Consider the following 24,375-nt stretch of genomic DNA (forward strand, 5'->3'; position numbering starts at 1 on the left):
AATCAAGAATAAATAAGAACAACTTGGGGAGGCTGGGCTAGCACTTGGAGGGTGCTTGGAGACCAAGGTTGGGTTGGCTCCAAGGGCCATCTTTTGTTCTTTCCTTGTATTTTCACCTTGGGAAATGAATAGTGGTTAAGATGAAAAGAACTGAACAACGTCAAACAGTTCTCCCCCACTGTACCCTCCCCCCCACCCCCCCCCCGCCACGCACAGTGAAAACCTTTTAGCAGAAGCATTGGAAGACTTTCCTTTTGCAGATTATAAGTGAGTGCCAATGATGAGTCACTATTTTATGTTTATGCTTTAAAAGCACCCTTGGTATATATTGGTAGGGGCAGCAGCACTGAGCAAGTTTCAAGCTGTTTTTCGCCAAGATCCACCTTTTAAGTGGTTTATGTCACTGACTACGGCATCCTTGGGTCTTTGTGAATGCTGCAGAGACTACCCACCTTTTGAGCTGTGGAGAACTCCTTTCAGGCCCTAGGGAAATCATTTCTTCAGAGACCTCTTTAGCACACTGTTTATCTGATGCTGACAGAGGGCAGGGAGTGGAAGAAGCTTAGTTTGTCCCAAATAATGGAAAATTCCCAAATCATTTTTATCAGCTTTGCACCACCCAGGGTTGTCCTCAAAGGGACATACACTGCTTACAAACGTGCGTCCCTCTCAGCCTTTAAGTGGGTGATTGCAGTTTAGCTTGGGTAGTGTAGGGGAGTAGTAAGTGGCACCTGGCCTTAACCAGCTCTTGTTTTGGTGAGAATTAAAATGACCTGACTCTTTTGTTTTACCTGTTACCTAAGGAAATTAAATTATTATTATTTAATAATGTAAAAATCCTAATAGCAAATTATTTTTTCTAATAACCCAAGAATTCTAGAACAATGCTTATTTCTTTCTATCATGATTTAAAGTTTTTCTTTAAAAATGAATATATAAGTACTACCCATTTTCTGGTTTAATAAAAGGCTTTTGTGTAATCAAATAGCATGTATCTGTGCACGAAATGATGGACTAATAATTACTTTTAGCATTAATTTTTTAAAGGACCCTGGCTTAGAAATATGCATTCCCTTATTCATTCATTCATTCATTCATTTGGCATTTATCAAGCACCTGCTATGTGAAATGCACTGTGTAGGTGCCAGAGATTCAAAGAGTATTTAGAAATAAAGGTACCCATGGAGCTTACAGTCTAGCAGAAATATATTCAAGTTTGATGCTTTTTAGTTCCTAGTGAATCTTTTATATGGACTTTTGTTTGTTGTGTAATGAATTGACTGAGGAGTGGCTGAGAACCAAATGCCTTTGGAGAGAGATTGCGCTTTTTTTCTGGAAAAAAAAATTGAGTTTGAAATATATCACTTCCTATTGTAGCATCAGTGTTGCCTACTCAATGCCTAACTCTTACGTATTCATAAAAAGGGGTAGAAAAAAATAGCATAAAGATGGAAGCAAAGCCCAAGGGAGATATGGAGAGCAGTGTTTCTCAAACTGAGATATGGGGAGTGCTTGTGTCGAAGTCCCATGAAGGGTGCACTTTTAATTGCACATTCCCAGGCCCCCTTGGACTGCTTGAATCCAAGCATTGGCAGTAAAGCCTGGGAGTCTGCATTTTAAAATAATCTCCCCTGGTAAGTTTTGTGGTACTCATATAGGAGAGCATGGATCTAGGCACTTGGAGAAACTCACCAGGACCAAATGAACTACTTCAAAGGGTGAGGAAGAACCCACCAGACGTGTTCTCATAGGCACTGCAGATAACCTTTGAGAAATGTCTGAGAATGGAGAGAACAGAGGTGATGGGTAAATAATGCCCCAATTTCAAAGACAAGCAAAGAGTAGATGCCAGAAGCCACTGCCTTATAAGCCTGACATGACCTCTGGAAAAATTCTGTTCCAAACAGATGGAGTCAAAGCATTTAGAGGAAAATGTGATGATCACTAGGCATCACCATGGGTTCCCTAGAACATTGTTTCCAGTAGAGAATGTCAAACTTTGCTGCACATTAGAATCACCTGGGGAGCTTTTAACACCCCCCCCCCCACCCCTGATGCCCAAACCCCACTCAATAGCAATTACATCAGAATCTCTGGGGATGGGACCCAGGCATCACTGTGTTTTAAATCCCCAGAGACTAATTTGGTGAGGTGCCGTCTGAGCATTGGGAGTTTTAAAAGCTCCCCAGGTGATGCTAATATGCAACAGAGTTTGACAGCCAGTTTGTCTATATGACTTTAGACAAGGGGCTTGGTTTTCTTGCACTTTGTGTAAATTCTGGGTAATTTTAAAAGTCTACCATCTTTAAATGTCTATAATTATGTTATTAAAAGTAATGGCAAACTGATTTCCTTCCTTCCTTCCTTTCTTCCTCCCTCCTTCCTTCCTTCCTTCCTTCCTTCTTCTCTTCCTCCTCCTCCTCTTTTTCTTCTGCTGCTGCTGGCTAGCCTGGAATGTCAAGGTGTCAAATTATATATCTTAATTTCATTAAAATAGCGAAATTTACGAGGACGTCTCATAGATAAGTAAGTGGATGCTTACGATGGGTAAATTTACCACCTAACTGAAGGAGTAGGAGAGTGTGAATGTAATGGGTCTGTAGTAACCCTAGAGATTGGTCTGGAGTGGAATGCCACAAGGGTTTTCTGCCCTTGGAGCTGACCCTGTTGACATTTTTTACCCCTGATGTAGATAAGAGAGATATGTAAGAAATGCCTATCAAATTTGGAAATAACCCAAAGTTTAGGAGGGTTAATTAATTCAATACATAATAGAATCAAGCCTAGCTCTGATCAGAATATGTTTATTAAGGTTATTGTTGTTTTAAAAATATTTCCATAATTCAAATATTTTGCTCATTTTGTTTTGCCCCTTTCTTTCATTGAGTCGCAATCTTGCAGCGTTTAGTGTAGTACTAACGAAAAATAGGCATGCCTGGCAGAGTCCCAAGTCAGTTGTTCTTTGACTTTGTTACTATCAAGAAATGCAAATAGATTAGCACAGGCTGGTTTGGAGCATCACGAAATAAAGGAAACATCACCCCAAAAAGGCATAAGGTGGGATTACTACAGAAAGGAATTTTGTTGAAAACTCCCATGGAGTGATTGCGGAAGATCCAATGTAGCAGTCTCAGCTGAGCCATCGGAAGGCCTGGTGAGTGCGAGGGCAGACTTTGGACGGGCCTCAGAAATGCCCGGAGAGCTTGTTTGAAAAGGGAACTTCCTGGATTCTGATGCTTTAGTTTCTGGGGAGGCCTTGAAGCCTCCTCTTTTTTTTTTTTTTTTTTTTTTAAAATAAGTGCCCTGACTGATTCTGAGAAATAGTGTCAAAGAACTCATTTTGATTTGAATTTTGGCATAGTTGTATAAATATGTTGTTGTTGTCTCATAGCCATTCTCCAATTTGTGTTTTTAAAAGCCCAGATAGATTTAACTATTTTGAACTTAAAAGCAAAACGGTTAAATTATGTCATATCCTTCATATCCCATTCCCTTTGTTTCAATTAGAAAATTGTATGATCTTACATTTCCATTTTTCTTTTCATTTTAATGCTTTATTTTATAGAGTATTGATCTGACCTAGACACGGGGAAAATGTAATTTATGTGTTGCAGAAAAGCAATCTATAGCTGCTCTGTTGCTGCTTCTGTGTTTTGGAAAATAAACCAGGATTAGACGATGTCTGATCACTTTCCATATCACATGATGAACAGCAGTTGAGAAGAAGCGTAAAATGAATCTTGCTGAGCAGCCCTTAGATACCTTGTTAACGGCCGCTTTCCTCCCTCCCTCATGTGTCCTCCTCATCAGGATCTGTGACCGAAGTGGATCAGTCAGGAGGGGCTCCTCGCAGAGTAAAGGGAAGCACTTTTCACCCTGTTTTAGAGTGAGAAGTTGATTCATGAACATACACGATTAACAAGACATGGGCTGTGGCACTTCGTCTTCAGTGAAAGACGAGAAATTTGAGAAAGGTGAGTGCTAGGAGTGTGCCTGTCTTCCTGGATCAAAAGGGGAGAGTGAGCTGGGTTCACCCTCTGCCCCTTTCTCATTTACACACACGGTTCTCAAGCTGCCCAGAGTGATTTTGTATGAGGCATCATCACTTGAACTGAAGGTTAAATATTGGGATAACATTGGAAACTACCTTTAGGAAGATGTAGCTCTGAATTTGTGATGTGCCATAAAGTATTATCTGAGAGATATTTTATGTTTGATTTGATTTCAGTTGAAAATGTACCAATATAAAATCTCAATTTAAAACTCAGTGGCAGGGAACAAGAAAGCCTCTCTGTAAATTTATATCTGTTTATTCAGTACGCTTATAAACAGCTCTATCCATACCTATGTGACATTTGGTAGCACCATTGAATTTTTTTTTTTTTTAGCATTACTTCCAATTTCCAATGTACTTAACTTTTTAAAATTTATTTATTTATTTTTTTATTTTTGGCTGTATTGGGTCTTCGTTTCTGTGCGAGGGCTTTCTCTAGTTGTGGCAACCGGGGGTCACTCTTCATTGCGGTGTGCGGGCCTCTCACTATCGCGGCCTCTCTTGTTGCGGAGCATAGGCTCCAGACGCGCAGGCTCAGTAGTTGTGGCTCACGGGCCTAGCTGCTCCGTGGCATGTGGGATCCTCCCAAACCAGGGCCCGAACCCGTGTCCCCTGCATTAGCAGGCAGACTCCCAACCACTGCACCACCAGGGAAGCCCACCATTGAATTTTTATTAGATTTTATAACTCAGTGATCAGATTTTTTTATAGCTATTCAATACAGAACTTCATGAGATTTGCTTCATGTTTTTAGAATAGTCTACATAGAATTTGAGAAATGCTAGATTATCTGCTTCCTGGAAAGTGTGTTGTTTCTAAATAGATGATGTGCCCCCCACTACCCCCATGTAATTAGAGGCTTCAGTATTTCCTTTGTTTATTTTGTACTGACGTTCTTTCTCATAGATACTAGAATCTAGTTGAAACTCACTTGAGTGTTTAAGGGACATAGTCTCCACATGCAAATTAAACCAGAAACAAACAAGCTGGGGTGCTTGTGTGAATAACTTGCTCTTAAACTCCATTCCTTTGTTATCTAGGTTACAGATAATTTTCCCAATTTCTGTTCCACATCTTGGTTTTAGCAGTTTACTCAGGCTTAAGATGCAGAGTTTAGGATGCAGAGTATTCTATTCTAATTAGTGTGGAATGTTTTCCTTTGGGAATCAAATGTTGGTCTCCCTCCCAGCTGACTTGTGCCAGTGAGTTAGCAAATTAATCTCTGACAGTGGGGCAACAGGAGATGCACTAACTCTTTCAGCTCTGTAAGCATGTCATGAAATAAATCTTTCAAAAGCCCCAACTGAACTAATTCCATGGTAGTAATTTATTATGAGAGTACAGAGAGTTATTCTCTTTTTATACCTAAGATTACCCAGAGTTTTAAAAATTTAGCCATATTTCTTAGGTTAAAAAAAAGCCAAGCCCAACTTGTAAACGTAAATTCTCTCTTTTTGAAATACTGTTCAGCTTTTAAAATGTTACATGTAAATGGGAACATTAACTTCAATTTTTGGATTGCTGTTTCTTTTAAATAATTTATTGAGGTGAAATTCATGTAACACAAAATTAACCATCTTTTTTTAAAATAAATAAATTTATTTATTTATTTATTTTTGGCTGTGCTGGGTCTTCGTAGCTGCGCGGTCTTTCTCTAGTTGCGGCGTGCAGGGGCTACTCTTCGTTGCGGTGCACGGTCTTCTTATTGCAGTGGCTTCTCTTGTTGCAGAGCATGTGCTCTAGGCACACGAGCTTCAGTAGTTGTGGCACGTGGGCTCAGTATTTGTGGCTCACGGGCTCCAGAGCGCAGGCTCACTAGTTGTGGTGCACGGGCTTAGTTGCTCCGTGGCATGTGGGATCTTCCTGGACCAGGGCTTGAACCCTTGTCCCCTGCATTGACAAATGGATTCTTAACCCCTGCGCCACCAGGGAAGCCCAAAATTAACCATCTTAAAAGGAACAGTTCAGTGCCATTTGCACAAAGTTGTGTAACCACCACTTCTATCTAGTTCTTGAACATTTCCATCACTCCAAAGTAAAATCCCTTATTTATTAAGCAGTTTCTCCCTACTTCCTCTTCCCCCAGCACCTGGCAACTACCCATCTGTATTCTCTTTCTATGAATTTACCTGTTCTGGACATGTCATGTAAATAGAATCATACTCGATGTGACCCTTTTGTCTGGCTTCTTTTACTTAGCATAATGTTTTTGAGGTTCATCCATGTTGTAGCATGTATCAGTACTTCATTCATTTTTAAGGCTGGATAATATTTCATCGTATGTATATATCTCATTTTTTAGTCCATTCATTTGCTGGACATCTGGGTTTTTTCCACCTTTTTTGGCTATTGTGAATAGTGTTGCTATGCACATGAGTGTACGTGTACTTATTTGAGTCCCTGTTTTCAATTCTTTTGGGTATATACCTAGTAGTAGGAATTTCAGGGTCATATGGTAGTTTTGTGGTTAACTTTTTGAGGAAATGCCAAACTGTTTTCCTGGATCACTTTTTAATAATAGCAGCTTTATTATTCACATACTACACAATTCACCAGTTTAAAGTGTAAACTTCAGTGAATTTTTGGTATATTCATAGAGCCATACAACCATCACCACAGTCAGTTTTAGAACATTTTCATCCCCCGCCCCCCAAACCATTAGCAGTTACTCTCCTTCCTACCCTATATCTCCCCAGCCCTAGGTAATCACAAATCTACTTTCTTTCTCTATAGATTTGGGCTGTTCTGGACATTTCATATAAATGTAATCAGACAATATGGAGTCTTTCGTGTCTGACTTCTTTTATTCAGTGTAGTATTTCAAAGTTCAACCATGTTGTATCATGAATCAGAACTTCATTCCTTTTTATTGCTGAATAATATTCCATTGTATGATTATGTTACATTGTATTCATCCAATCATCAGTTGATGGGCATTTGGATTGTTTCTATTTTTTCGCTATAGTGAGCAATGCTACTATGAACATTCACGTAAAAGTTATTATATAAAACAGGTTTTCAGCTCTCTTGGCTATAGACTTATGAGTAGAATTGCTGGGTCATATGGTAGCTCAATGTTTAACATTTTGAGAAACTTCTAAACTGTTTTCCCAAGTGGCTGCACCATTTTATATTCCCACCAGCAAAGTATGAGGGTTCTTATTTCTCCACATCCTCAGCAACACTTGTTATTGTCTGTCCTTTTGATTATACCCATCCTAGTGGGTATGGAGTGGTATCTCTTTAGGGTTTTTATTTGAATGTCCCTAATGACTAATGATGTTGAGGATCTTTTCATGTGTTCATTAGACATTTGTAGATCTTCTTTGGGGAAATATCCATTCAGATCATTTGCTATTTTTTTTTTTGGCTGCGTTGGGTCTTCATTGCTGTGCACGGGCTTCCTCTAGTTGTGGCGAGTGGGGGCTGCTCTTTGTTGTGGTGCGGGGGCTTCTCATTGCGGTGGCTTCTCCTGTTGCGGAGCATGGGTCTAGGCGCGCGGGCTTCAGTAGTTGCAGCACACAGGCTTAGTAGTTGTGGCTCACAGGCTCTAGAGCGCAGTCTCAGTACTTGTGGCACACGGGCTTAGTTGCTCTGCAGCATGTGGGATCTTCCCAGACCAGGGCTCAAACCCATGTCCCCTGCACTGGCAGGCAGATTCTTAACCACTGCACCACCAGGGAAGTCCCATTTGCTAGTTTTTTAATTGAGTTATTTATTTTTATATTTTTTTGTAAGAGTTTTTTTAATATTCTAGTTACAAGTTCCTTATCAAATGTATGATTTGCAAATATTTTCTCCCATTCAGTGGGTTGTGTTCTCATTTTCTTGATGATGTTCTTTGAAGCACAAAGGTTTTAATTTTGATGAAGTCCAATTTATTTTTTCTTTGGTTGCTTGTGCTTTTGGGCCAAACTCAAGATTATTTGTGCTTATGTTTTCTTCTAAGAATTTTGTATTTTTAGGTCTTACATTTAGTTCTTGATCAATTTTGAGTTAATTTTCATATATGGTATGAGGTAGGGATACACATTTATCCTTTGCATGTGAATATCTAGTTGTCCCAGCACCATTTGTTGAAAAGACTATTCTTTCCCCATTGAATGATCTTGGCACTCTTGTCAAAAATCAATTGACCAGGGCTTCCCTGCTGGCGCAGTGATTAAGAATCCGCCTGCCAATGCAGGGGACACGGGTTCGAGCCGTGGTCCGGGAAGATCCCACATGCCACGGAGCAACAAAGCCCATGCGCCACAACTACTGAGCCTGTGCTCTAGAGCCTGCGAGCCACAACTACTGAAGCCCGCGTGCCTAGAGCCTGTGCTCTGCATCAAGAGAAGCCACTGCAATGAGAAGCCTGCGCACCACAACTAAGAGTAGCGCCTGCTTGCCGCAACTAGAGAAAGCCCACGCGCAGCAGCAGAGACCCAACCCAGCCAAAAATAAATAAATAAATAGATGAATGAATGAATAAATAAATAAATTTATTTTTTTAAAAAATCAATTGACCATAAATGTCAGGGTTTATTTCTGGACTCTTGAGTTCTGTTCCATTGATCTATATGTCCATCCTTATGCCAGTACCACACTGTCTTGCTTACTGTAGATTTTGTAGAAAGTTTTGAAATTGGAGGTGTGAATCCTTCAACTTTGTTTCTCTTTTTCAAGATTATTTTGGCTTTCTGGGTCCCTTGCATTTCCATATGAATTTTGGGATCAATTTCTCAAAAGAAACCAGCTGGAATGTTGGTGTGGATTACGTTGAATCGGTAGATCAGTTTGGGAAGTATTGTCATCTTAACAGTTAAGTCATCTGTTTCATGAACACAGGATAGCTTTCCATTTATTTAGGTCTTTAATTTCTTTCAGCAATGTTTTGTAGTGTTCAGAGTTTAAGTTTTACTCTTCTTTTGTTAAATCTAGCCCAAGTATTTTATTCTTTTTGATGCTATTATAAATGGAATTGTTGTTTTAATTTCATTTTTGGGTTGTTCATTGCAAGTGTACAGAAAAACAATTGATTTTTGTATATTGATTGATCTTGTATCCTGAGACTGCTAAACTCATTTATTAGCTCTAATAGATTTTTAGTGGATTCCTTAGGATTTTCTATTTATAAATCATGTCATCTGCAAATAGAGGAAGTTTTGCTTCCTCCTTTCTATTCTGTGCCTTTGATTTCACTTTCTTGCCTGACTATCCTGGCTACAGTCTCAGTCACTGTTAAATAGAAAAGCAAGAGTAGGCTTCCTTGTCTTGTTCTTAATCTTAGGGGGAGGGCATTCAGTCTTTCACCTTTAAGTGTGATATTAGCTGTGACTTTTTTGTGGATGCTCTTTATCAGGTTGAGGAAGTTCATCCCTAATACTAGTTTATTGATTGTTTTTTTTAAATTAAAAAGTGGTATTTAATTTTGTCAAATGCCTTGTCTGCATGTATTGAGATGATCATGTAGTTTTTGTTCTTTATTCTATGATGTACTGTACATTAATTGAATTTCAGATATTGAACCAACTCTGTATTCCTGGCATAAATCCCACTTGATCATGGTATATAATCCTTTTTTTTTTTCTGTTTGCAGTTGCCACCTGGTTTTATTGAAGAGGTCTCGCATGTATTACCTTTATAAACTCTATTTTTTTTCTCTTTAGTTGAAGTATAGTTGATATATAATATTATATAAGTTTCAGGTAAATAATATAGTGATTCACAATTTTTAAAGGTTATACTCCATTTATAGTTATTATAAAATATGGGCTATATTCCCCATGTTATACAATACATCCTTGTAGCTTATTTTATACATAATAGTTTATACCTCTTAATCCCCTAAACTCTGTTTTTTAAAAAAAATTATTTATTTATTTATTTGGTTGCACGGGGTCTTAGTTGTGGCAGGCGGGCTCCTTAGTTGTGACAGGTGGGCTCCTTAGTTGTGGCAGGCAGGCTCCTTAGTTGCAGCTCGCCGGCTCCTTAGTTGCGGCTCACCGGCTTCTTAGTTGTGGCATGCAAACTCTTAGTTGTGGCATGCATGTGGGATCTAGTTCCCTGACCAGGGATCGAACCCAGGCCCCCTGCATCGGGAGCACGGAGTCTTATCCATTGCACCACCAGGGAAGTTCCTAAACTCTATTTTTTTAAACAAGCACTGTTTTACTTATTCCTGAATATAATACACCTATATTCATGATGCATGAAAATACTGAGAAAGCACAAATGCTCTGAACGATAAATGTGTTTTTTTTTTTTAATATTTATTTATTGATTGATTGATTGATTGATTGCTGTGTTGGTTCTTCGTTTCTGTGCTAGGGCTTTCTCCAGTTGTGGCAAGCGGGGGCCACTCTTCATCGCGGTGCGCGGGCCTCTCACTATCGCGGCCTCTCTTGTTGCGGAGCACAGGCTCCAGACGTGCAGGCTCAGTAGTTGTGGCTCACGGGCCTAGTTGCTCTGTGGCATGTGGGATCCTCCCAGACCAGGGCTCGAACCCGTGTCCTCTGCATTAGCAGGCAGATTCTCAACCACTGCGCCACCAGGGAAGCCCCGATAAATGTGGTTTTATATAACATGAAGTAATATGTACAATGGTTTCATTCATTCATTCTGCCAGAAATACTTACTGAGAACATAGCAGGCACTGGAGTCTCTGTTCCATGCTGAGAATTTACAGGGGAATATGAAGGACGAAATCTCTCCCATTTTAAACATGAATCCAGTTAAAAACATTGAGGGGTCTTCCTGGTTATGTGGAGATCTTTCTTGTAATTTTGGCTGTCTGATATCTTCTGCCAGTGTTCAGTAGGTATTCTGTGAGAATTGTTCCACAGGTAGATGGATTTTTGATGTATTTGTGGGAGGAGGTGAGCTCCATATCCTTCTATTCTGCCATTTGATTCCTCTCCTACATTAGACTTTTGAATGTTGTGAGGGACAGACTTTATCTTAGATGATTCCTAGTTTAGGTTAACAGATAGATTATCAGAAATGGAAGCTGATTTCAGAAAATAGCGTATCCTTGATACTTTTGTATTCTGATCATATATGTTATGTATAGAGCTCATATTATAGAGTGTAGCTTCTTTCATCCTTGACACAACATTGTTCCCATCATCTTGGGAGAACACCACAGGAAAACTTCGTATCATTTCATGAGTTGATCTTGTGGCCAAGGTTATCTGATGTTTCTGTGAGCTTTTTTTTCCTTGAATTCCTCAGTGGTCATAGTGAGATGTGATTGGCATTTATCCTCGTGCTTGGGTGATCAAATAGTCATGCACCTTTGAACGTCTTCGAGTGAGCAAGTGGCCAACGGTGCACGTTGAGGCATCATGGCGGATGGACACCAGCCTCCTCCCAGTGTTGGCAGGTGGTCTGAGCTTTGTGGCCAGTGGGAAGCGGTTTATGAGAAAACATGCTTAGGCAAGGCTAAAGGAAGGGTGCGAGCTTCTGTGCCCTCTCCAAGCCACCATGAGTTCACCAACCTGGAAGCTCTCTATGTAATCCTTTTTATATGTTACTGGATTCAGTTTGGTAGTATTTTGTTTCAGATTTTTACATCTGTATTCAAAAGAAATGTTGGTCTCTATTTTTCTTTTCCTGTGATGTCTTTGTCTGGATTTGATATCAGGGTAGTACTAGCCTAAATGAGTTGGAAAGTATTCCATCTCTTCCATACTTTAGAAGAGTTTGTGAAGAATTGGGATTAATTCTTTAAATGTTTGGTAGAATTTGTCAGTGAAGCCATCTGGGCATGGGCCTTTCTTTGTGGGTAGTTTTTTGATTACTTATTCTACTCTTTACTTGTTATAGGTCTATTCAGATTTTCTATTGTTCAGTCATTTTCAGTAGTTTGTGTCCTTTTAAGAATTGGTTCATTTCATCTTAGGTATTTATTAGCACATACTTGTTCAGAGTATTCCCTTATTCTTTTTATTCTTCCATTATCGCTTGTTGAATATATTAATGTTTATTATAATTTCATAATAATAAATCTGCTGAAAACTGATGTACTGTGTTTACTTACATTTACCATCAAAAGTTTTTCTCATTCAGAATATTGTAAGATATAGAAAAGCAGTTGGAAATAATTAATAATTACTCCTCAGTCTACTACCCAGTTTTTTTTTTGGTATAGTATATATATATTTTTTTAGTGTATATTTTTGATCACCCTAAATAATAATTTTTTTATAGCCTCGCTTTTGGCACTAAGACATTGTTATGTAAACACTTCTCAAGTTGTTATAAATGTTTTGTAAACATCATTTTAGCCATTACTAAATGTTTCATTAGTGGATAGGCCATAATATAGTTAATTATTCCTTTAATATTGGACATTTTTTTTTTTACTAATATAAATAACACATTGAAGAATTTCTTCATGTAAATATTTTTCCTTATTTTAGATTATTCCCATATTCAAGTGATTAGACATGAAATTTCTGTGTCAAGGGCTGTGAATGTTTGGAAAGGTCTTGATAGAAAATAATAATTATTATTTCCTTATTACTAACTGTATTCCAAAGAGTGTGCTATATATATTTTACTTAATCCTTACAGTAAACCTGAGTAAAGTGTTATTCCTTTTTGTACTGATGAAGAAGCTTGTGCTCAGTAAGGTAAGTACTTGTCAAGGTTATATAACTAACAATTGCCAGAGTTGGGATTTGAACCCGAAGTGTTCTGACTACAGTGTTTTTTGCCGTCAACCATTACACGCTTTTATCGTGCCTTCCAAAGTTGCTGCTCTTGGAAACTAGCTTCAATTAAATGTACTTATGTAAAGTACCTTTTATTTGCATAGTGCTTTTATAGTTGGACAAATCCTTTCACATACATTTGATCTTCACCACCTGTGAAGGGTTGTTCTCAATTTGCAGAAAAGGAAACTGAGGCTTTGAAAGGCAAAGTGATTTGCTTAAGAACACATAGCTAGTAAGTGGCAGAGCCAGGCCTAGAGCTTACTTCTGACTAGTGTGAAGGGTTTTTCCCTACTTTGGTCATTCAGCTGCACCACAGTTAGCTGCCTCTGGAGTATCATGGCATTTTTGAGAAAGAGTAGCCTGCATATAAAATTGAGACTATCCCTTTCTTATGGGCTATCCCCCTTCCATGTAGAGAGGTAGCATTGTTGTTGTATTATTACTGTTATTGTTGCTATTTTGATTCTTTTGTGATATGCAATAGGGAAGAGAGTAATAACAGCTATCATTTATTGAGTGCCTACTACATTTATTATTTCTATTTCTTGCCAAAACTCTTGGAGGAAGCTTTAATTAATTTCTTTTTCCACATGAAGAAATCGAGACTTAAAGAGCTGCCCAAAGTCATGTACTAGTTGATGGCTGAACCTGAATTGGAACCAGCTTTGACAGATTGCAAAGTTCATGCTCCTTTTGATATGCTGCCCTGACTTGTAAAATTGGAATTTATCCAACACCCAGAAATTAAGCATTGCAGTTTCCTTCTTCTGAACTTCACTTTACACTTAAAATTTTATACCGATGGGTTTTGAATTAATAATCTGTTGCCTTTTTTTTTTCTTGTAGACCACTTTGAGAACACTATATTTTCTTTTATTTTTTCCCTTGAGACCACTTGGAAATGAATGCATTTATTCATTTTCTCTAAGTGCTACAAAGGCTACCTAGCATTTTTGGCTTTGAAGTTTGATGCTTTAAGCTATGACAAATGGAAATTTTCTCTAATGGACATTGTTCTCCTAAAGAATATTTGTTCTGTATTTTTGCTTAAAAATTTAAAAATACTAAACAGCAATCTGTTAAAAAATAAAATTTAACATAGCAAATTTGAAGATCTAATTGACTTTATTGAATGATTCATGAATCAGGCAGCATTCCATCTAAAAAATAGAAAGGAGCTCCAAAAAGCTGCAGAAAAGGAGAGGTTTTTAAAGGCAGAAAGGGAGTGGGACAAGGAAGTCATAAATGAAAAGAACGGAATATTTCAGGCAAGTTCACCTTCCTTTGGGGGAAGACAGGGGTCTATCAGGTTGATTACCTCACTAGTGCTGGCCAGGAAATTCCCCACTGGATAAGATTACATTCCTAGGAGAGGCTGAAACTGCAATTAGGTTAGGTATTAAGTCTCAGTTTGACGACATGGAGCTTAGCACAAGTAACTCCATTTGGGGCCTGTTGTTTCTTTTTTAATGATTCCCCCTTTTTCATCAGACTCTCAGCCTGAAAGTTATGATAAAAATGTAAGATGTTAGTGCCACTCCCAGCTACTGCTCTGAGTTCTCACTATTTTTGTTGATCTTTTGTGTGCTATTCACAGATCATAATGTTATTTGCTTAATCTCTGTGATATACACAGGCCACAACTTCAGGTTCACAATTGTTAAGTTGGTCATTCTCTTTATTCCTTTTCTGATGTTCCGGTGTTAGGGAGATCATTTGCTTGGTGGTGAGTGGCTGCAATCATGCATTTAAAGCTTTTGAGAGGGGACTTCCCTGGTGGCGCAGTGGATAAGAACCCGCCTATCAATGCGGGGGACACGGGTTCAATCCCTGGTCCGGGAAGATCCCACATGCTGCGGAGCAACTAAGCCCCTGTGCCACAACTACTGAGCCTGCGCTCTAGAGCTAGAGCCCGTGCTCTGCAACAAGAGAAGCCACTGCAAGGAGAAGCCCGTGCACTGCAACGAAGAATAGCCCCTGCTCGCCACAACTAGAGAAAGTCCGTGCACAGCAACAAAGACCCAACACAGTCAAAAATAAATAAAATTAAATCTTATTTAAAAAAAAAAAAAAAACTTTTGAGAGAATACAGTGTAGCAGGGAGACTACTATGATTATGATAAGCAGGATAATTCCCAGTGTTTGGAGTGTACTTCGAAGCCATGGTCCCCAGGACCCAAACCAATCAAAATCAAATAAGTCAAAGAAAGACCCTATTGAAGGAGTCACCTTTTTAAGTGACTTGTTCAGTGATCGTATGTAGCTGAGTTTCAACTTCCCCAGAAATGTTAATCCAGGTGCAGCAGGTGGTGTTGGCCACAGCAGACACCTCCTTACAAAGCTAAAAGATAATCTAGGGCTATCCAATTATCAAAAACAACTTGGGCCAGAGAGTCTAAGAATTTTCACTGAGCAGCTATTGCTTTAGCAACAGATTCTGCAGTATCTTCAAGAGTTAAGGAGAGGTTCCTGATCATAGCCTCGTTTGCATTTACTTCTAACCAGGGCAGTAGGTACCTGCCAAAGAAAGCAAATCCTGGATCATGAAAGCCTCCTGGTAGGTTCTTTCTAACTTGACAGTGCAAATTCAGGAGAGTTGACCAATGAGGTGTCTCTGTGGACAGTTAGGGGCACAGTTAGGTAACCGAAGAGGCATTATTGCCCAGTTATGCGCCAGCCATCTAGGTATTCATAGGCCCAAGGAGAATGATAATCACCACAGACAAAGATAAATCCTGTCAGGGCACAAACCACTGCCACTAAGGTAATACTATAAATGGACAGATCAGTTTTTTTGATAATGACAAATCTAGCAGTGAAAAGTTACCCCCCTTAGCAATGGGCTGGGAGATACAGGTGATGGTGTTACCTTTCCAGGCCAATGCCAGGGTAAAGGAAAGAAAGAGAAGAAGAAAGTGTTTCACGTTTAAAGTATGAAGTCTTGATCCAGCATCTTGGGAGGAAGCAGTCCACATTGATGTCAGCTACTTCTCTTTTTCGTCGATTTGGTTTGGAGGTCTCTACCATTTGTGCAGGGCCAGATGTCAGGCGGAGCCTTCTTCAGCTGTGACATGTGTCCCCAAGGTTCAAGTTCCTAAAGTTTGGCTGCCATCTGGGTAGTGAGGAAGACCTGGTATAGTCCATTCCAAGGAGATTCAAGGGCAGTCTTTGTTCTTAGTGATTCCAAATCAGAAGGGTAGGAGAAAATTGGAAACATTAGTTTGGTGAGTTATAGCCAGGTATTTGAGGAAACTAGAAGAATTCAGGATCCGGTCTAATTTACAGGTATTTAACAAAATCTCAAAGACAATTACCAGGATTAGAATCTAATATCTACAAAGATGCAAGCATAATCTTTATAACTACCCCCATTTTTAAAAAACAAAGATAATCACCGTAAAACTAATTTATTTGCATTATACTTGACCTGATTATTTACATAGGTGTAGCAAGAATAGTGCTTGACCATATGAGTTCTTTTTAAGACTGCTTTGCTAGAACCTTGTAAGTAAGGTACCAGGTCGATTTTTCCAAGGGGCTTTATTGGCGCCATAAAGTCAACCTTAGTTCTTTAAAGCTATCTGGTCATATCTGAGTCTATGTACATCTCTCTCAAATATAACATTCCAGTTAAAGTTTTGGTAATATAACCAGTGTTTCCAGTTGTGTCCTGTTGCAAGGAGAACAGATTCTCATTGGACTTTTGTAAATAACTAACTATTTTGCCATAAAAAGAATATTCAAGAGTTTCCAAATTCTGGAGGAATCAGGTAGGGAGAAAAAGTAAATGTTTCATCTTTGTTTACAAAAGTATACTTTACCAAATTGTTGTAAGTCATAGATAGCTTAAGAGAAAAAGTTTCCTCAGATCTGGAAAAACAAAACATTAAAGAACCAGTAGTGCTTCAAGCAAGAAGGAATAAAAATTATAATCACCCTTTTCGGTTCATTCAGTCCCATGTTATTAATTCTTGTTCTGCTTTAATCCAGTTTTTTTCCATTGGTTCTAGAAATTCTTATCCAGTTCAGTTTATGATCTTAAAGTTATCAGAAACGTGTGTTTGCCAGAGTCCTTTCCATGAATCTCCCTGAAGATGAGGCACTTTTGCAGCAATATTTTTGCAAAAGCATCTGAGTTAAAACAATAACTGTCTGTAAATGACAGAAAACTTTAAAAAATGCCCATTGTTAGAGATCTGATGAGAGTTTATTATAATAGAATTAGCAAGAAAATTTGTTTATTTCTGTGACACTCAATATTGTAAAATGATAACTGGAATTATGATGATAATATTATACCAGGACATACATATCAGACTTTAGGAGTTGCATATAGTTTCTGGAACACTTATAACGTATACCTGTACAATTACAACATAAAGGCTTAGTATTACTTTTTTTTTTTTAATAGATTATTTATTTATTTATGCATTGGGTCAATTATGAACTCTCTTTTTATTTTAGCATTATATGGCCTGGCAAATTTATAAATACTTTTTATAATTTTTTATACTTTTTATAATTAAATTTTCTCTTAGTAAATTTCTCAGCGTGGCAGAAACCATGTTTACTAGGAGACCCAAATATCTTTAGTTTCCCTGTAAAAGGAAGCCAAAAGTGGATAAATCTATGTTCAATAATTAATACTTCAGTATTCTATCTTATTTGGAAATGATCTGGCTATTCATTGACTATCCATCATTTAATTTAACTTAACTTGGCAAAACTTTAAGTTTTCAGGTTACCAAAAAGATTTGGAGAAACCGTTTAAAAAGTTCACCTAAAAACTTTTATTCCATTTACATCTATTCAATTTATTTATTTCACTTACTTTATATAAGTGCTTAATTTCTTTGAGCCAATTAAATAGAGCTCTTTTACAAATTAATTTTGGCAATACCCTCTGAAGGTAGAAAATACCATACATCTACAATACATACATAGACACACATAAATAGACAGTTGCAAACAGGGACCTTATAGCTTCTGTTTTAAAATTACTGCCATGAATCAGGTACAGTAATTCACTAGCTGTAAAATAAATTGAATGAATCTAAGTTGTTTTTCTGGTAGAGGGAACAAGTTAAGGTTATCTGCTCAGATGGCTAAAGCGTTTTTACTAATATTTTTGGGGAACACACTTAAAAGATTTTTTATTTGCCTAGGTTTCAAACGACCATTTCCCCTTCCCTTTGCATTCTGATAAGAATTACCTCCCTGAAGTCTGTAGAACATTTGTATCTCAAAGGTACAGAAAAAGAATGCGAGTTCCTCTAAGGAGTACTTTGGTTTCCTAAGGCCAGATTGTTTACAATACTTATAAGCTTTTTGAGATAAATAGGAGAGATTTGGGGATTGGTAAAAGGAATAGGTAGACTGTGAACTGCCTCTGGAGCTATATTTCTAGTTTTGCAAAGATTTGTAAGATAAGGATAGTTGCTCTCAATTCCCCAAAGAATTGGGTTGCAGCCTAAATGACATCATAGGTTGATCCTCCTATTGAGCTACATTATTCTTAATTTGCTTTTTCATATATATATATATATATATATATATCAGGGACAAGATTTCTAACCAAGATGGAAATTAAAAGATTTCTATGTTCTGGACTTAGAGCTGTTTTCCTTTGGAAGATTTTGGTAAATCCTTTCACAAAGGCTTTAGAAGGTTTTTCTTTCCTTCTGGGTACATAGTTTCATTTTGGTTTAGTGGAGGACACCTAAAAAAAATATTCCTATCAGACTCTGAATATCAGCTTCCAATTTCTGACCAACTTTTGACCACAGAGCTACTTTAAAAAAAAATCCTTTTAAATATCTTGTCAGTTTTCAGTAGGGACAAACAGTAAATATTTCTGGTAGTATTGAACAACCCCGTGGACTTAAGAGGCATCCCCAAAGAAGGTGCAAAAACTATTTTATTTTCTTCTCTTTTTGGGTACTACAGACAGAGATCTGGGAGAGCTGACTCTGGTAAGAATTCTCACCCTTAGCTGGCTTCTGCCAGTTTTCCCAGGATCCCATTTGCAGGCTCCGAGGGGGGTTTAAAGTAGAGGGTGTAGCTCCAGTATCTACCAGATGTCAAGGTTTTTCATTAATTTAATTTTAGTTTCCCTTAGCTGCTTAAGGGGATAACATAGCAGTTTACCATGAAGTCCCTCAGAGTCTCATCAACTCTGAGAGGGGTCTATATGGGGACCCTCCTTCAAGGGTAGATATGGAGGTATATGTAAGGCCTCTAACTTGGCAGACTTTCATTTATGGTCTTGTAGTCTCTTTAGGAAAGACAATTTAGACTGAGGATTACTAGAATTAGTACTCAAATAAAGGACGATAGAGGCGAGTAGTAAAAGTTGCGTCTGTCTTGCAGTCTTTTGTTTTAGGTACCTCTTGTGTCTTTAATTTTTCATTAGACTTTTTCAATGAATTTTTCGATGAAGCTATTCTGGGGTCCTGAAGCCTTTTGGAAGGTTCTACGTACCAATTAAAATAGATGTCCCGTTCAGTTTGTTTAATTTGGGAACCCTACTTTCAACTGCACTTCTTTATTTTTTCCTTATTAGTCATCCATTTTATACACATCAGTGTATCCATGTCAATCCCAATCTCCCAATTCATCCCACCCCCACCCCCTGCCTCTTTCCCGCCTTGGTGTCCATACGTTTGTTCTCTACATCTGTGTCTCAATTTCTGCTCTGCAAACCGGTTCATCTGTACCATTTTCTAGGTTCCACATATATGCGTTAATATACGATATTTGTTTTTCTCTTTCTGACTTACTTCACTATGTATGACAGTCTCTAGATGCATCCACGTCTCTACAAATGACCCAAGTTCATTCCTTTTTATGGCTGAGTAATATTCCATCGTGTATATATGTACCACAACTTCTTTATCCATTCGTCTGTCGATGGGAATTTACGTTGCTTCCATGACCTGGCTATTGTAAATAGTGCTGCGATGGACATTGGGGTGCATGTGTCTTTTTGAATTACGGTTTTCTCTGGGTATATGCCCAGTAGTGGGATTGCTGGGTCATATGGTAATTCTATTTTTAGTTCTTTAAGGAACCTCCATACTGTTCTCCAGAGTGACTGTATCAATTTACATTCCCACCAACAGTGCAAGAGTGTTCCCTTTTCTCCACACCCTCTCCAGTATTTGTTGTTTGTAGATTTTCTAATGATGCCCATTCTAACTGGTGTGAGGTGATACCTCGTTGTAGTTTTAATTTGCCTTTCTCTAATAATTAGTGATGTTGTGCAGCTTTTCACGTGCTTCTTGGCCATCTGTATGTCTGCTTTGGAGAAATGTCTATTTAGGTCTTCTGCCCACTTTTGGATGAGTTGTTTGTTTTTTTAATATTGAGCTGCCTGAGCTGTTTATATATTTTGGAGATTAATCCTTTGTCTGATGATTCATTTGCAAATATTTTCTTCCATTCTGAGGGTTGTCTTTTCGTCTTATTTATGGTTTCCTTTGCTGTGCAAAAGCTTTGAAGTTTCATTAGGTCCCATTTGTTTATTTTTGTTTTTATTTCCATTACTCTAGGAGGTGGATCAAAAAAGATCTTGCTGTGATTTATGTCTAAGAGTGTTCTTCCTATGTTTTCCTCTAAGAGCTTTATAGTGCCTGGTCTTAACATTTAGGTCTCGAATCCATTTTGAGTTTATTTTTGTGTATGGTGTTAGGGATTATTCTAATTTCATCCTTTTACATGTAGCTGTCCAGTTTTCTGAGCACCACTTATTGAAGAGACTGTCTTTTCTCCATTGTATATCCTTGCCTCCTTTGTCATAGATTAGTTGACCATAGGTGCATGGGTTTATCTCTGGGCTTTCTATCTTGTTCCATTGACCTATGTTTCTGTTTTTGTGCCAGTACCATATTATCTTGATTACTGTAGCTTTGTAGTATAGTCTGAAGTCAGGGAGTCTGATTCCTCCAGCTCTGTTTTTTTTCCTCAAGACTGCTTTGGCTATTCGGGATCTTTTGTGTCTCCATACAAATTTTAAGATTTTTTGTTCTAGTTCTGTAAAAAATGCATTAGTAATTTGATAGGGATTGCATTGAATCTGTAGGTTGCTTTGGGTAGTATAGTCATTTTCACAATATTGATTCTTCCAATCCAAGAACATGGTATATCTCTCCATCTGTTGGTATCATCGTTAATTTCTTTCATCAGTGTCTTATAGTTTTCTGCATATAGGTCTTTTGTCTCCCTAGGTAAGTTTATTCCTAGGTATTTTTTTGTTGTTGTTGTTGCAATGGTACATGGGAGCGTTTCCTTAATTTCTCTTTCAGATTTTTCATCATTAGTGTATAGGAAAGCAAGAGATTTCTGTGCATTAATTTTGTATCCTGCAACTTTACCAAATTCATTGATTAGCTCTAGTAGTTTTCTGGTGGCATCTTTAGGATTCTCTATGTATAGTATCATGTCATCTGCAGACAGTGACAGTTTTACTTCTTCTTTTCCAATTTGTATTCCTTTTATTTCTTTTTTTCTCTGATTGCGGTGGCTAGGACTTCCAGAACTACGTTGAATGATAGTGGCGAGAGTGGACATGCTTGTCTTGTTCCTGATCTTAGAGGAAATGCTTTCAGTTTTTCACCATTGAGAAGGATGTTTGCTGTGGGTTTGTTGTATATGGCCTTTATTATGTTGAGGCAGGTTCCCTCTATGCCCACTTTCTGGAGAGTTTTTATCATAAATGGGTGTTGAATTTTGTCGAAAGCTTTTTCTGCATCTATTGAGATGATCTATGGTTTTTCTTTTTCAATTTGTTAATACGGTGTATCACACGGATTGATTTGCGTATACTGAAGAATCCGTGTATCCCTGGGATAAATGCCACTTGATCATGGTGTATGATCCTTTTAATGTGTTGCTGGATTCTGTTTGCTAGTATTTTGTTGAGGATTTTTGCATCTATATTCATCAGTGATATTGGTCTGTAATTTTCTTTTTTTAGTATCTTTGTCTGGTTTTGGTATCAGGGTGATGGTGGCCTCATAGAATGAGTTTGGACGGGCGTCCCTGGTGGCGCAGTGGTTAAGAATCTGCCTGTCATTGCGGGGGACACGGGTTCGAGCCCTGGTCTGGGAAGATCCCACATGCCACGGAGCAACTAAGCCCATGCACCACAAATACTGAGCCTGCGTGCCTGGAGCCCGTGCTCTGAAACAAGAGAAGCCACCGCAAGGAGAAGAGCCCGTGCACCGCAACGAAGAGTAGCCCTCGCTCGCCGCAACTAGAGAAAGCCCACGCACAGCAACAAAGACCTAACAAAGCCAAATAAATACATTTATTAAAAAAGAAAAAAATGAATGAGTTTGGGAGTGTTCCTTCCTCTGTAGTTTTTGGAAGAGTTTGAGAAGGATGGGTGTTAGCTCTTCTCTAAATGTTTGATAGAATTCACCTGTGAAGCCATCTGGTCCTGGACTTCTGTTTGTTGGAAGATTTTTAATCACAGTTTCAATTTCATTACTTGTGATTGGTCTGTTCATATTTTCTATTTCTTCCTGGTTCAGTCTTGGAAGGTTATACCTTTCTAAGAATTTGTCCATTTCTTCCAGGTTGTCCATTTTATTGGCATAGAGTTGCTTGTAGTAGTCTCTTAGGATGCTTTGTATTTCTGTGGTGTCTGTTGTAACTTCTCCTTTTTCATTTCTAATTTTATTGATTTGAGCCCTCTCCCTCTTTTTCTTGATGAGTCTGGCTAATGGTTTATCAATTTTATCTTCTCGAAGAACCAGCTTTTAGTTTGATTGAGCTTTGCTATTGTTTTCTTTGTTTCTATTTCATTTATTTCCGCTCTGATCTTTATGATTTTTTTCCTTCTGCTAACTTTGGGTTTTGTTTGTTCTTCTTTCTCTAGTTCCTTTAGGTGTAAGGTTAGATTGTTTATTTGAGATTTTTCTTGTTTCTTGAGGTAGGCTTGTATAGCTATCAAGTTCCCTCTTAGCACTGCTTTTGCTGCATCCCATAGGTTTTGGATCGTCGTGTTTTCATTGTCATTTGTCTCTAGGTATTTTTTGATTTCCTCTTTGATTTCTTCAGTGATCTCTTGGTTATTTAGTAACGTATTGTTTAGCCTCCATGTGTTTGTGTTTTTTACGTTTTTTTCCCTGTAATTCATTTCTAATCTCATAGCGTTGTGGTCAGAAAAGATGCTTGATATGATTTCAATTTTCTTAAATTTACTGAGGCTTGATTTGTGACCCAAGATGTGATCTATCCTGGAGAATGTTCTGTGCGCACTTGAGAAGACAGTGTTATCTGCTGTTTCTGGATGGAATGTCCTATAAATATCAATTAAATCTATCTGGTCTATTGTGTCATTTAAAGCTTGTGTTTCCTTATTAATTTTCTGTTTGGATGATCTGTCCATTGGTGTAAGTGAGGTGTTAAAGTCCCCCACTATTATTGTGTTACTGTTGATTTCCTCTTTTATAGCTGTTAGCAGTTGCCTTATGTATTGAGATGCTCCTATGTTGGGTGCATATATATTTATAATTGTTATATCTTCTTCTTGGATTGATCCCTTGATCATTATGTAGTGTCCTTCCTTGTCTCTTGTAACATTCTTTATTTTAATGTCTATTTTATGTGATATGAGTATTGCTACTCCAGCTTTCTTTTGATTTCCATTTGCATGGAATATCTTTTTCCATCCCCTCACTTTCAGTCTGAATGTGTCCCTAGGTCTGAAGTGGGTCTCTTGTAGACAGCATATATATGGGTCTTGTTTTTGTATCCATTCAGCAAGCCTGTGTCCTTTGGTTGGAGCATTTAATCTACTCACGTTTAAGGAAATTATCGATATGTGTGTTCCTGTGACCATTTTCTTAATTGTTTTGGGTTTGTTTTTGTAGGTCATTTTCTTCTCTTGTGTTTCCCACTTAGAGAAGTTCCTTTAGCATCTGTTGTAGAGCTGGTTTGGTGGTGCTGAATTCTCTTAGCTTTTGCTTGTCTGTGAAGCTTTTGATTTCTCCATCAAATCTGAATGAGATCCTTGCTGGGTAGAGTAATCTTGGTTGTAGGTTCTTCCCTTTCATCACGTTAAGTATATGATGCCACTCCCTTCTGGCTTGTAGAGTTTCTGCTGAGGGATCAGCTGTTAACCTTATGGGAGTTCCCTTGTATGTTATTTGTCATTTTTCCCTTGCTGCTTTTAATAAATTTTCTTTGTCTTTAATTTTTGCCAATTTGATTACTATGTGTCTCGGCATGTTTCTCCTTGGGTTTTTCCTGTATGGGAGTCTCTGCACTTCCTGGACTTGGGTGGCTATTTCCTTTCCCATGTTAGGGAAGTTTTTGACTATAATCTCTTCAAATATTTTCTCGGGTCCTTTCTCTCTCTCTCTTGTCCTTCTGGGACCCCCTATAATGCAAATGTTGTTGCATTTAATGTTGTCCCAGAGGTCTCTTAGGCTGTCTTCATTTCTTTTCATTCTTTTTTCTTCATTCTGTTCCGCAGCAGTGAATTCCACCATTCTGTCTTCCGGGTCACTTATCTGTTCTTCTGCCTCAGTTATTCTGCTATTGATTCCTTCTAGTGTAGTTTTCATTTCAGTTATTGTATTGGTCATCTCTGTTTGTTTGTTCTTTAATTCT

General features: G+C 38.1%; 1 protein-coding gene across 8 annotated transcripts in view; it reads left to right on the forward strand.

Annotated features, from left to right (window-relative positions):
• Window positions 1-24,375, forward strand: part of PPEF1 (protein phosphatase with EF-hand domain 1) — a 150,565-nt gene that overhangs the window by 27,932 nt on the left and 98,258 nt on the right. For all 8 annotated transcript variants that reach the window (XM_082447142.1, XM_082447139.1, XM_082447145.1 and 5 more), the window contains one exon: window positions 3,811-3,974. In XM_082447142.1, coding sequence (XP_082303268.1) covers window positions 3,926-3,974 — 49 coding nt within the window. In that variant the 5' untranslated portion in view covers window positions 3,811-3,925. The remainder of the gene's footprint in view (window positions 1-3,810; window positions 3,975-24,375) is intronic.

Source organism: Balaenoptera physalus (assembly GCF_965194825.1).
Source record: "Balaenoptera physalus genome assembly, chromosome: X".
In the NCBI taxonomy this organism is placed as follows: domain Eukaryota; kingdom Metazoa; phylum Chordata; class Mammalia; order Artiodactyla; family Balaenopteridae; genus Balaenoptera; species Balaenoptera physalus.